At 37.4% G+C, this 12,854-nt stretch overlaps 1 protein-coding gene across 5 annotated transcripts in view; it reads left to right on the top strand.

The window, feature by feature from the left end:
- The window catches only part of RAVER2 (ribonucleoprotein, PTB binding 2), a 73,894-nt gene that overhangs the window by 8,407 nt on the left and 52,633 nt on the right, over window positions 1-12,854 (top strand). For all 5 annotated transcript variants that reach the window (XM_081055917.1, XM_081055915.1, XM_081055918.1 and 2 more), the window contains exon 2: window positions 11,793-11,859. In XM_081055917.1, the coding sequence (XP_080912043.1) occupies window positions 11,793-11,859 (67 nt within the window). The remainder of the gene's footprint in view (window positions 1-11,792; window positions 11,860-12,854) is intronic.

Raw genomic sequence — 12,854 nt, 5'->3', positions numbered from 1 at the left:
TATTCATAGGCACACAAAAATTTGCATGCACACGACTATATTTACAACTCTTCTGTAAGTCTGAGTATGTGCAGAGAAATGCATCATTATTTAAGAAGTGGGCACAGGAGCCAGCTTGAAGAAGCCCCCAGTACCCAAATGTAAAACAATTTAGGCATCAAAGTTTATATTTACAGTAACAGTATAACCCACTGAACAACATGTTTTAGATTTGTCTCATTGTTGGTAAAGTTAACTTTGGTCACTTTGATTAACTTTTATTAAAGTATCTGCCAGGCTTCTCCATGCAAAGTTTTTCCCTTTGTAATTAATAAGGATTTTGAGGGGGAGATACTTTAATTAAGACTGTAAATATTCTATTCCTCTTCAAAGGTTCAATTTATGCAATTATATCAAAAATAGGCTCATGGTTTCCTATGTTGTTCAGTGGGTTATACTCTGTTACTGTATGTATTTCTGGTGAGGTCTCTCTTCCTGGCTTACACACGGCCACCTTCTCACTGTGTCCTCACATGACCTTTCCTTAGCGCCTGTGCACATGGGGGTGGGGAGTTGGTGAGGCACACAGCAGAGAGAGAGTTTTCTGGTGTCTTATAAAGACAGTAAACTGGTACTTTTTCGTGTGTGTGTGTGTGTGTGTGTGTGTGTGTGTTTGAAACTTTATGATAAATGTTTGTTACCACCTGAATGCCAGCAAGGCATTGGAATTCATTGAATTTGTGTAAGCCTGTATCTGTATGCATAGTTTTTGCCTCTCTTCCTGCTCTTCCCTCCCACCCAGCCCCACTCTACCCCACCCTCATGGCCACAGCTACTCAGTTTTTCTGTGTCCTTACCCACTGCAGTGATTATCTGCTCCTAGTTCACAGCCTACCTTTATTTCCTGAACTTTGGATCTTTCATTATCTGCAAGTCACTGTTTGCTTTTGGTTCCACATTAATCTCCATTTCTCTGACTTTCTACCTTGTGGGTTTTTTTTTGCCACCTGATGTAGAGATGAAGTAATGGCAATAAACAAGAACATGTGAATCTGGGATGGTTTCAGTTTTGAAATAATCTCCGACTTACAGAAGAGTTGTCAGTACAGCGATGTGCCCCTTCAGGACGGGGTATGTTCAGAGAAATGCACCATTAGGCGATTTGGTCACTGCAAACATCACCGAGTGCACGTACACAAACCTAGATGGTACAGCCTACTGCACACCTAGGCTGTGTGGTGTAGCCTATGGCTCCGAGGCTACAAGCCTGTGACTGTGCTAAACATGAGATTAAATTAAGCACAAGAGAAAATGATGCAATCAAGAGACATGATAGACATGAGGTGTGTGATGCTGTTGCCAGTGTCATACCACATGCGGTTTTATGGCGGGTTTCTTTTATAAGTAGAAAGAGTACATTCTAAAATAACGATAAAAAGGATAGTGAATAACCAGTCACATGGTCGTTTATTATCATGTGTTATGTACTGTACATAATGGAATATGCTATTCTTTTATACAACTGGCAGCGCGGTAGGTTTGTTTCCACTAGCATCACCACAAACACATGAGTAATGAGTTGCTCTGTGACGTTAGATGGCTACATCAGTAGAGACAGGAATTTTGCAGATCCGTTATAATCGTGTGGGACCACTGTTGTATATGTGGTCTGTCATTGACGCAAACGTTGTTAGACAGCACATGACTGTACAGTGCAAAGAACTTTTTTTCCTGACCTGTTTGAGAGTGAGTGCTGACCTGATACTCTACCACCCTGAGGAGGGCGTATTTTCTACAAATTTGGACATTCTTCCACATAACCACATTGCTGTCATCAAAGTCAAAATACTGCCATCTCATCCTCAGATTGTATTTAAGTTTTGCCAGTTGCCCAATTAATGTCTTTTATAGAGAAAGGATCCAGTTCAGAATCACTTTGTTGTCACGGCTCTTTAGTCTTCTTCAATGTGGGATAACGAACGCCTCAGTTTTTCCTTGACTTTCATGACCTTGACTCTTTTGAAGATTCCAGGCTACTTCCTTCGTAGAATGTCCTTCAGGTTGGCTTCGTCTGATGTTTCCTCATATTAGATTCAAGTGTGTATCCTTGGCAGGAATATCACAGGGTGGTGCACGTTTTAGATTTGTCTCATTGTTGGTAAAGTTAACTTTGGTCACTTTGATTAACTTTTATTAAAATATCTGCCAGGCTTCTCCATGCAAAGTTTTTCCCTTTGTAATTAATAAGGATTTTGAGGGGAGATACTTTAACTAAGGCTGTAAATATTCTATTCCCCTTCAAGGGTTCAATTTATGCAATTATTTATATCAAAAATAGGCTCATGGTTTCCTATGTTGTTCAGTGGGTTATGCTCTGTTACTGTATATATGTATTTTGATGCCTAAATTGTTTTACATTTGGGTACTGGGGGCTTCTTCAAGCTAGTTCCTGTGTCCATGTCTTAAATAAACTTTTTACTTTGGTATAATTTTAGATTTATCAAAAAAGTTACAAAGATAGTATACATAAAGTTCCATATATGAGTATATGCTCTAGCTTTCTCTGCTAAGAGGACCTGAGAGCAGTGACATCTCAATGGCAGTGAGTACATCTAATTCCCAGATCTTTGCATTTGAACAGTATATTCCCCTAAAAGAAACTAGGTACTGTAATAGTCATCTCGGGCTGCTATAACAAAAGACCGTAGATAAGAACAGAAACTTATTTTCTCACAATTCTGGAAGATAGAATTCTAAGATCAGGTTCTAGCTGATTTGGTTTCTGGTGAGGTCTCTCTTCCTCGCTTGCAGATGACCACCTTCTCACTATGTCCTCACATGGCCTTTCCTTGGGGCCTGTGCACATGGGGGTGGGGGGTTGGTGAGGCACAAAGCGGAGAGAGAGTTTTCTGGTGTCTTTTCTTATAAAGACAGTAATTCTATCTAATCAGGGCCCAACCCTTGTGACCTCATTTAGTTACTTCCATAGAGTTCCCATCTTCAAATACAGCCACACTGGCAGTCAGGGCTTCAACATACTGAGATCTGACAGTTAAGTTTGTGAACTCATCCTAGAAAAAGTGCTACATACCTCATTGCTGAATATCACTACAGTCACCTTTGAAGTACTTCCCTTGGGAAGCTATGCACTGATGCCAGCGCCTAGTCGACCCTTCAGAGCAATTTTGGAACTCTTTCTGGAATGGCCATCAGAGCTGTCATCGTATTACCCTTGGTGTCCTGAATGTCATCAAAATGACTTCTTTTCTATATTTCCTTTCTCTTCGGGTAAAGAAAGAAGTCACTGGGGGCCAGATCAGGTGAGTAGGGAGGGTGTTTCAATACAGTTATTTGTTTACTGGCTAAAAACTCCTTCACAGACAGTGTCGTGTGAGCTAGTGCATTGTTGTGATGCAAGAGCCATGAATTGTTGGCAAAAAGTTCAGGTCATTTTCTAACTTTTTCACGCAGCCTTTTCAGCACTTCCAAATAGTAAACTTGGTTAACTGTCCAGTTGGTACAAATTCATAATGAATAATTCCTCTGATATCAAAAAAGGTTAGCAACATTGTTTTGACTTTTGATTTGGACTGACGGAACTTTTTTGGTCGTGGAGAACTGGCTGACTTCCATTGTGCACTTTGACGCTTTGTTTCAGGGTCCTATTGGTACACCCATATTTCATCACCAGTGATAGATAACACGGCCCAAAGCATCGTCTTGCCTCTCCAAGAGGTCTTGGCAAACTTCAGCTCTCCTTTGCTTTTGTTCATCGGGGAGCTCCTTTGGGACCATTTTTGCACACACCTTTCCCATCGCAATATTTTCAGTTAAGATTTTCTCTTTTGAGAAACAATTACTGAGAAACAGTTACTTGGTCTGCTCTGCTTCTCACAGTCAGCTGACGATTTTGATGCACAATTCGATAAATTTTTGCAATGTTTTCATCGGTTTTGCTCGTTACTGGCCGCCCTGACCTGTCTTCATCAGTGACATGTTCTTTCCCCTCAGAAAACATTTAATCCATTTGTACACTGCTGTTTTCTTCATGGCATTATCCCCAGTAATTTGGACTAACGTGGCCTGATTTCACTTCCACTCTTGCCAAGTTTGAATGTTTGTTCCTTGCTCTAATTCAAGCTCAGCCATTCTCGTGGCAGCACCCAAGAACACGCAACGACACTAATGAACTCCACTCAGCAAGACACCGCCACACGTTGACACAAACACTGCTTTGAGACCCTGATATATCAAGGTTATGAAACCTTACTGAGCTGTTTGTCAGTGCTGCCAATGTAAGCACACAGTGGCAAGTTTGCGAACTCAATTGTTAGACCTCGTATAAATGTATATATTTTAAATAAATGTATATTGATTATATAAATGTAATAAGTCTCCCATCACCAGTGCAGATGGCTGCCCCCTCCCTCATGCAGATGCCACCTCATGCAACATAAGTTCCGTCCTCCTGTACTTGGCTGCTCCACTGGCCAGAAGGCCTTCTCACCTCACTTGAGTTCTGACATTCTGTTCTGCGTTTTCATTCTGTGCAGATGTTCTCCTCACTTTGAGCTCTGAGACCTGAAATATTAAATAAGATTTTTTTGTGTAAAGTATGTATAAGGGTACAATAAATGATATCTATTATTAGTGGTAGTTTGTGGGAGACAGAATTTTTAAAATGTCTCCCGAGATTTCTAATCCAGGGAACTGTAAATGTGACAAGGTCTGACATGTGTCATTGTTATGGTACATGACAAAAAGGGGGTTTTGTAGATGTCATTAAGGTTACTAATCAGTTGACTTTGGAGGTACCAAAGGGAGATTATACAGGTGGGCCAAATCTAATCCTACTAGCCCTTTAAAAGCAGAGAGTTTTGTTGGGCTGGTAGCAAAAGAAGTCAGATGATTTGAAGCACAAGAGAGATTTGATGCAGTGTTGCTGGGTTTGAAGATGGAGTGGCGACATGCAAAGACATCTAGGAGCTGAGAGGGGCCCCCAGCTGACAGCCAGCAAGAAAACAGGGACTTCAGTCCTACAACCATAAAGGACTGAATTCTGAATACCTCACTGAATGGAAGTGCATTTTTCCTGAGAGCCTCTAGAAAGGAGTGCAGCCTGCCTAAAACTTTGATTTTAGCCTTGAGAGACCCTAAGCAGAGAACCCATTTGAGCCTGCCTGCACTTTTGGCCTGCAGATCTGAGAGATAATAAATGGGTGTTGTTTTAAACAGTTTAATTGTTGCACAGCAGTAGAAAACTAAAACAGTAGTACAGCTGGGTGATATTTAAAGGAAAAAAACATTTTGCATGTCGGAGAAGAAGAGGTCATGATACACATATGGTTATTCTTTGGAAGGGACGATTATGTAAGTTATCTCCTGGAGCTTAAAGTGCTCTTCCTGGGGACATCTGTAAGCTAAAACTACTCAAGGAGAACCTCTTACAGCTAGATGTATAATGTTAACTAATTTGAGGTATGTAAATATTTTAAAGAAGCGAGCTGTGTATTAGGTTAGTATAAAGAAAGTGTGTTTTCAATAATGTTCTTTTTGATCACCGTAAACATACTGGTTTATGTTAAGACTGTAAAATTCATCTCAGGAAAAAAACCTGCATTACAGTTCATAAAGGAAATCTGTGGAAACACATCTCAATGCCTTTAACAAGTATTGACGGTCTGCTTTTCGCTAGATGTTGTGCTACGTATTGGAGAGCTGTTTATGAACAAGGCAGATGTGTGGTATTTGCTGTAGCTAAGCCTACAGTCTAATGAACATACAAGTATATAAGCAGTTAGAACAGATGATAGGTGCTGTAAGTGTTGTGATGGGAAGTGAAAAATGCTGTTGAAGCACAAGGGAAAGATATCCATGCTGCAGATTCAGAAAGGCTCCTTAAAGAAACTCATCTACTGAGACCAAGGGAGAGAGAAGGTAGCTAGGACAAGGGTGGGGCAAAGAAAGGTATAGGATATTCATGGCAGTAGTAACGAGACGTACCAAATCCTGAAGACAAGAAAAAGGATGGCCAGAAACTAATTCACTGTGGCTGAAGCGAGAATTTGAGAGGGATAGTGGTTCAGTACAAGGCTAGTACACTGAGCTGGACTAGACGATTGTAAGTTTCAAAGCCATATTAGGGAGTTTGGATTTCATTTTAAGGGAACAGAGGATTCATTGAAATATTTCAACAAGGGAATGATGCAGTTAGATGTCTAGCTGTCAAAGGAGAAATTATGTTGTTTTTATCTCCCAAACTTTGTTCTTACTCTGATCCCCATTCTAAGGTTAGGAGGTCAGTGATTTCAATAAGCTTTAGGGATATGATTGGAATGAGCATGCCATAGATTTTATTGGTGCTATTTAAGATATAGCACAGCGTAGTAGCTCATTGTATTTGCTGTATAGTCTGTTGCCCTGGGTTTGAATTGCAGATCCATCAAATACTGTCTGTGCAAGCCACTTAACTTTTCTCGGCCTCAATGTCCTAATCTTTAAAATCTGGATATTAAAATTCACCTTTGAAATCCAGCTCATCAGGTTGTTAGGATTAAAAGAGATAATGCCTATATAGTGTCTGGGATAAAATAAGCACCAAGTAAAATTATTATTATTATTATTATTATTATTATTATTATTCTGCTAATAAAACTGAAAGTTTAATCATTTTTTTAGGCCAACTCAGACTGTTCCTCTGGTAAAAAGTTGGTATTCAAATGAACTTTCCAGCAAAAGAGCAGCATCAAAAGCTGTTAAAAATTTAGCCAAGTTAAAATTGATACCACATTGACTCATCTAATATCTCAAAAAGTGTTATAGGACAAGGTCCTGCGTTGGGCCAAAAAAATAGTGTGATCCGGTGTGGAACATCCAAATGTTGTGCCAAGCAAGCAATAGCACATATAGGTTGGGAGCCTAGGTGAGAAACTTGTGTGGAAGGAAGAATTTGAAGATCGCTGGAATGCAGATGGGACTTACGTCATCTCAATAGATGCAGATAGAGCATTTGATAAAAATTTACCACACATTCATAATAAAAACTTACAGTAAACAGGAAAGGAAGAGAACGTCCTCAAACTTAAACTTAATACCTCGGAAAAAAACAAAAGCAATTGTTTTCAGTGGTGAAATTTTGACAACTTTCCCCTGTGATTAGGCAATGCCAGAATAACCTCTATTCAAGATTGTGCTGGAAATTGTAGCCAGCGTACTATGGCTAAACTCCAAACCGACTAAAAACTGATAAGGACCAGGAAAATTTAAAAACTGTAGGAATACAAAATAGCTTTTTTTGACCTGGGGTAGGAAAGGATTTCTTAGGGCACAAAAAACACAAATTGTAAAGCAAAAAAAAAAAGGGTAAATTTGGCTTCATTAAAATGAGAAATTTCTCCAAAAGAACGCACAAAGAAACAAAAGCACAGCTCACATACTAGGGGAATACATTCATGAAACAGTTTCCAAAAAAGGATTACTATTCAGAATATGTTAAAAAACAAAACAAAACAAACTTCTGCTGGTCAATAGAAGAAAAGAAAAACAATAGAAAACTGGGCAATAGTGCATGTTTTTCAGAAGAGGAAATAAACAGCAACTAAGCATGAAAAGATGCCTGTGTTAGAGTTCTTAGGAGAAACAGATTATGTATGATATTTATATTTAGATGTACTTCTATTATATCCATACATATAAAGAGAGATTGATTGAGGAGGCTGGCAACTCCAGCATCTGTAAGTCTTACCAGCAGGCTACAGACTCAGACAGGTGTTGATGCTACTGTCTTGAGGCTGGATTTCTTCTCCAAGAAAACTCAGTTTTTGCTCCAAAGGCCTTCATCTGATTGGAAGAGGCTCTTCCACATTATCAAAGATGATCTCATTTGCTTAAACTGTACATGTTAACCCCATCTACAAAATACATTCGCAGCAATACCTAGATGAGTGTTTAATTAAATAACTGGATATTATAGCCAAGTTGATGCGTAAAACCATCACAGTGCCCTACCTTATTAATCAAGGAAGTGCAAATTAAGATCACAGTGAGCTATAATTTTATATCCACTAAATTCACAAAATTTGAGTATCTGATAACATCAGGCATTGTAAGGATATGGGTTAGTGGGATTCTAATGTACTGTTGATGGGACTGGAAACAGGCACAACCCTTCCAGCAACAAGTCGGCATATTTGTATAAAGAAAATCATTTGCATGTGTACAGCCCAGGAATTGCTTCTTTCCGAAATGCTTGTACATGAACACAAGGAAATAAGAATGTAAAATGTGTACGAATGTGATAGTATTAAAAAAGTACGCAAGTAGCCAAACAACAATAACCACCTAGAAACAAGCCAAATATTCATTGATAGAAAAGTGGATACGTAAATCATACTATAGTTACAGAATGGAATATCAAACAGTAGTGAACAAATGAACTGCCTTGTGCAACATAAGTGAATTTTCAAATATAGTAAGTACAAAAAGCAAGGCACAGAAAATTAAAAATAGCATAATACCATTTTTATAAACCTCAGAAACAAATAAAACAACATATCGTTTGGGGATGCACCTTCGTGAGGAACTCCAGTTATGGGGGAAAGTGGTGGGATGCGCTTTTCTGAAGGAAAGCACCAGTTGATGGAACACCTTTGCTGATGTTCTAGTCACTAAGTTTGGTGGTGAGTTCCTGGGTGCTTATTTCATTATCATGCCTCATAACTTAATATACCGGGGTGCCAAAAAAATGTATACACATGACTTTGAATTCATCTTTTGTTATTGGTATATGTTGCGTATTACAATTTTAATACAGTTGTTTCCTTTCTTAAAATGTGTATACATTTTTTTGGTGCCCTCTGCATGTTACAGGTAATCTTTTCGCATTATCAAATCCCTTAAAATTTTAAAAGAAAATCAAAAGTATTTGTTACTTTTAGTTCAAAAAAAGTGGAATTTACAAGTAGACTGCTTTAATCTATGGAAGTCTTTCTTAGAACAAAATAACTTTTTAATGAAAGTAAGTCTGTGACAGGCTTAGAAGTCAGTGATTCAGATTTAAAACTAAGGCTGGGTATCATTCAGGAAGAAGTCCAGATCAGCTGGAACAATGGTTATTTCACTTTTTTGGGGTGGTGGTGGTGGTGCGGATTGAATAACTGCTTTGAGTTGAGAGCTACTGAGCTACTCATCTTCTACCCAGGAGACATTTCATATGTGCAAAACTTTTTATTTAATTCTGGGGAATGATAGTGAATCTAGTCTGGAAATAGGTTACTGAAGCTATCGATTGTTAACAATTTTGGTGAACTCATCTTACTATCAGAAATTTATAAGGGATGTTGCCGGTTAAAGGACAAAGTGTTTTCATCGAAGGTCCTACTTTGTTCCTTGGATTAGTGTAGGGAGATATAATTTTAGTCCTTTTGGTTCTGTGTGGTGAAGCATAGTAGAATTTTGGCAAATGGTTGTTAGGACTCTTTCAGGTTTTAAGTTTTTAATTTGGCCAACTTACCATGGCTCAAATTGAGGGGTGACCCACTTTTGCCTGGGTCAAAACAACCGGGGCATAGAGAAAAATAATCATTTTTTTTTTCTTTGCAGGAAGCTTTGTAAGGTTTCCCAGTTAGCAAAATCTATGTCTGCCATCTGAGACATAGAAAAGCCATGATTAGAAACGTGGGTATTTTAAAAATAAAATTTCTCAGTTGCAAAATGCATCTTTGAATACCTGAGATCTCACTCAGGTAATTCTCCTAGCTGAGTGAGTAACATAACATGCCATTTGTTTACCGGTACTTGTTAATGTGAAGAGCAGTATCATGTTTCCTTTATCTGGCATTTGACAGCTGTTAACTAGTGAAATGAGAGATTAGAGTCTATGCAACTAAAAGCATACGCTGGATCTCTTCAAACAAAACCGTGTCACCTGCTGCATAAAGTATTAAATTAGCTGATTGGCAAGATGTGTATGTTATGATGTAGAGAGTTACATTTTCTTATTGAAGAATATAGTGTATGTTTTTTAAGTCCAAGAAAACATCAAAGCTTACAAGATAAAAAATTACCATACTCATCTGTATATAGATCATATTCCTTATAATTCTTTTATAATTCTTGTATAATAATCATATTACTGTACATTACTGTATAATATTACTGTATAATATTTTACCAAATTGGTAAGTATATGTATTAATAATAATATGATAGTAATAGTTTAAAACAGTTCTTTTTTTTAAAAAAGAAACACAGTTCTAATATTGACTTACTAATAAGGAATACTAAATTATCATCATAGGCGATTACCTTTATTTTCACCCAGCATCATGTTTTTATACTTTGCCTATCGTATCACTCCCCCCACCCTTTGCATTAGGTTAAAAGGGAAAAAATTTCTCAACTTTTAACTGTCCTCTTATCTAGTTTCCATTTCCATATGATAACTTCTTAGGGTACAAATGGTATTGTTTTTGTAACTCTTGGTGGTAGCATACTATTTTTATTAGTACTGGAAAAAACAAAGCAATATGGCATAGAGATTAAGCCTGGGGTCCCTAGAACCAGGCCGGCTGGTGAATCTTAACTCAGCAAGTTACCAAGTACAGGACTTCGGCAAATTACTTGACTTAGCCCTGCTCTGGTTTCCTGATTTTTACTGAAAGGGATGAGTCTAGTGCTCTGGTACCTAGTAAAAGCTAACTGAATGCTAACTATAATAATGGCAATAATAAGAATTCTTGTTGTTGAATTAAGTAGTTTAGGTTGTAAACTTAACATACCAGCTCTTGTGTATAGTTTATTCACTCGCAATATAGAACAGGTTGGCTATAACTCTCCAATTTGGGATTGGAATGTCCACCTATGTGGTAGTCCAATTCCTTTAAAAAATAATAACTGCCATCTGTTGTGTATTATGAGTAAAATTGTCAAGGCCAAATAGCAATTTAGTGAAAAAATAATTAAATTATATTCACTTTAGTGTCTGCGTGCCTAGTACATGCAAAGTAATATAGATAACATACAAGTATGTGAACTATAGTTCTTACAGTCAAGTATTCTCAATTTAACAGGAAGGATTAGGAATAGAAATGTACTTTTTCAGGCCCCCAGGTATATGGAAGATATGATATCAGAAGAAACAAGTTCAGACTGGATTAATGACAGAAGCAGAATGAACCAGAATGCCAGTTTAAACATCTTGGGGAGCCAAGGGGAAATAAATTGAACTGTGCCTTGGTGGTTGTTACTTGTTTTCAAACCCGGGGATCTCTGGGTTAGGTTTGCAGTCTACATTTATTTATTCTCCGTGGTGGTGCAACAAGTGTGTACAGATTTATTACTTGTTAAAAACTTAGTATGTAGTACACAGATAGAAATGTTTAATATTCTTTTCTGTAAGAGAGGTATAAATAAAGTATGACCATTGCTAGCACAGAGATGGGAAAGGCCATGTTTTGTGGAAAAAGAACTGGAAAAAGATTCATGGAAGAACATTTGAGCTGGGATATCAAAAGATGCACGTGATTTCAGCTGAAGTTTGGGAACTTCAGTGGTATGTTTGCCCCATGTTAGGTCAAGGTATCAGTGTAAGCAGAAATTCAAGTAAGGACTGTGCATGGTATACTCATGAGACAGTGAACACATTCATTGGAGCAGGAATATGGGAATGTGTAGAGATTGTATTGGAGCTGTATTTGGAGAGGTAGGTCTGGGCCATAGGGGAGGGTGGTGGTGGTGATGGTGGTAGACTAAGAGCTGGATTATCCACTAACTGCATTTATGTGTTAATGGAACTCATGTTTTGTCTCTTTCAGGAAGTGCATGATTTATTACAAGATTATGAGTTAAAGTATTGTTATGTGGACAGAAATAAGCGAACAGGTAAGATTTCAGTTCCGAGCATCTGATTTCATTTTGATTGTACATGTAGTCATTATAAAACAAAACAGCTTAGTGTCTTTTCATTCTTAAGCTAATTTCTTAAATTCTTAAGCATTAAATCACACAAATGTTACTCATACCATTTATTTTCTGAAGGTAATATTAGTATCCTAATTTTTTTTTAGTATCCTAAGTTTTAATCACATAAATTAATATGGTGTTACTAGAGCCTTATGAACATTTATAATGAATGTTGTGTATGTTATAATGAATTTCTTTTATAGGCTTGCTATCCTTCAATTTGAATAAAATATTACTGGGCTTAGTGAATACACTATGTGATTTTGACCTCAGCTGGTCAAATTGGAAAAATTACTTAATTTTTCTGGGTATCAGTTTTATATCTGTGATATTAAAAGCATGAACTAGATTATTTCCTTTGTGTCCATATGATATGTAAATGTCTAAAAACATCTTTTTGAGATGATAAAAAAAGTAAGGAAAAGTATGGAGGATCATATAATCATTGTGTACTCATCCAATCCCAAATTGGCAAATGTTTTAATAAGAATATTTTGTTTTAAAAATGATTTGAAAATTTTTTTTGTTTTTAAAAATACATATACCTGCTAGAGACCTAATGTAGATCTATTGAATAAAAATCTCTGGTAGTATGGTCAGGAATTCTGTATTTGTTTTTTTTGACTTTTAAAATTGACAAAAGGAGCATGACAGATAACTTTGAAATCCAGTTTCTAACTGTGTCTGATTCCATTCCTTCCCTTTCTCCTTATTGAGGGCCAAGCATTTATGAATTTGGTACATGCTTTCCATACTTTGCCATTATATTGTGATAGTCATTAGAGCTGTTCACAGATTCTTGTTCTTTTTCTTCTGAGCATGAGGTAAGATAGTTCTCTGTCCCTCTTTGAAGTTAAGAGAGGACGTGTGATTTGCGTTTTGATGAAGTGTGAGTGGAAATGACACATATCCCT

This window comes from Rhinolophus hipposideros (genome assembly GCF_964194185.1).
Source record: "Rhinolophus hipposideros genome assembly, chromosome: 8".
In the NCBI taxonomy this organism is placed as follows: domain Eukaryota; kingdom Metazoa; phylum Chordata; class Mammalia; order Chiroptera; family Rhinolophidae; genus Rhinolophus; species Rhinolophus hipposideros.
This window is presented reverse-complemented; position numbering and strand designations above follow the sequence as displayed.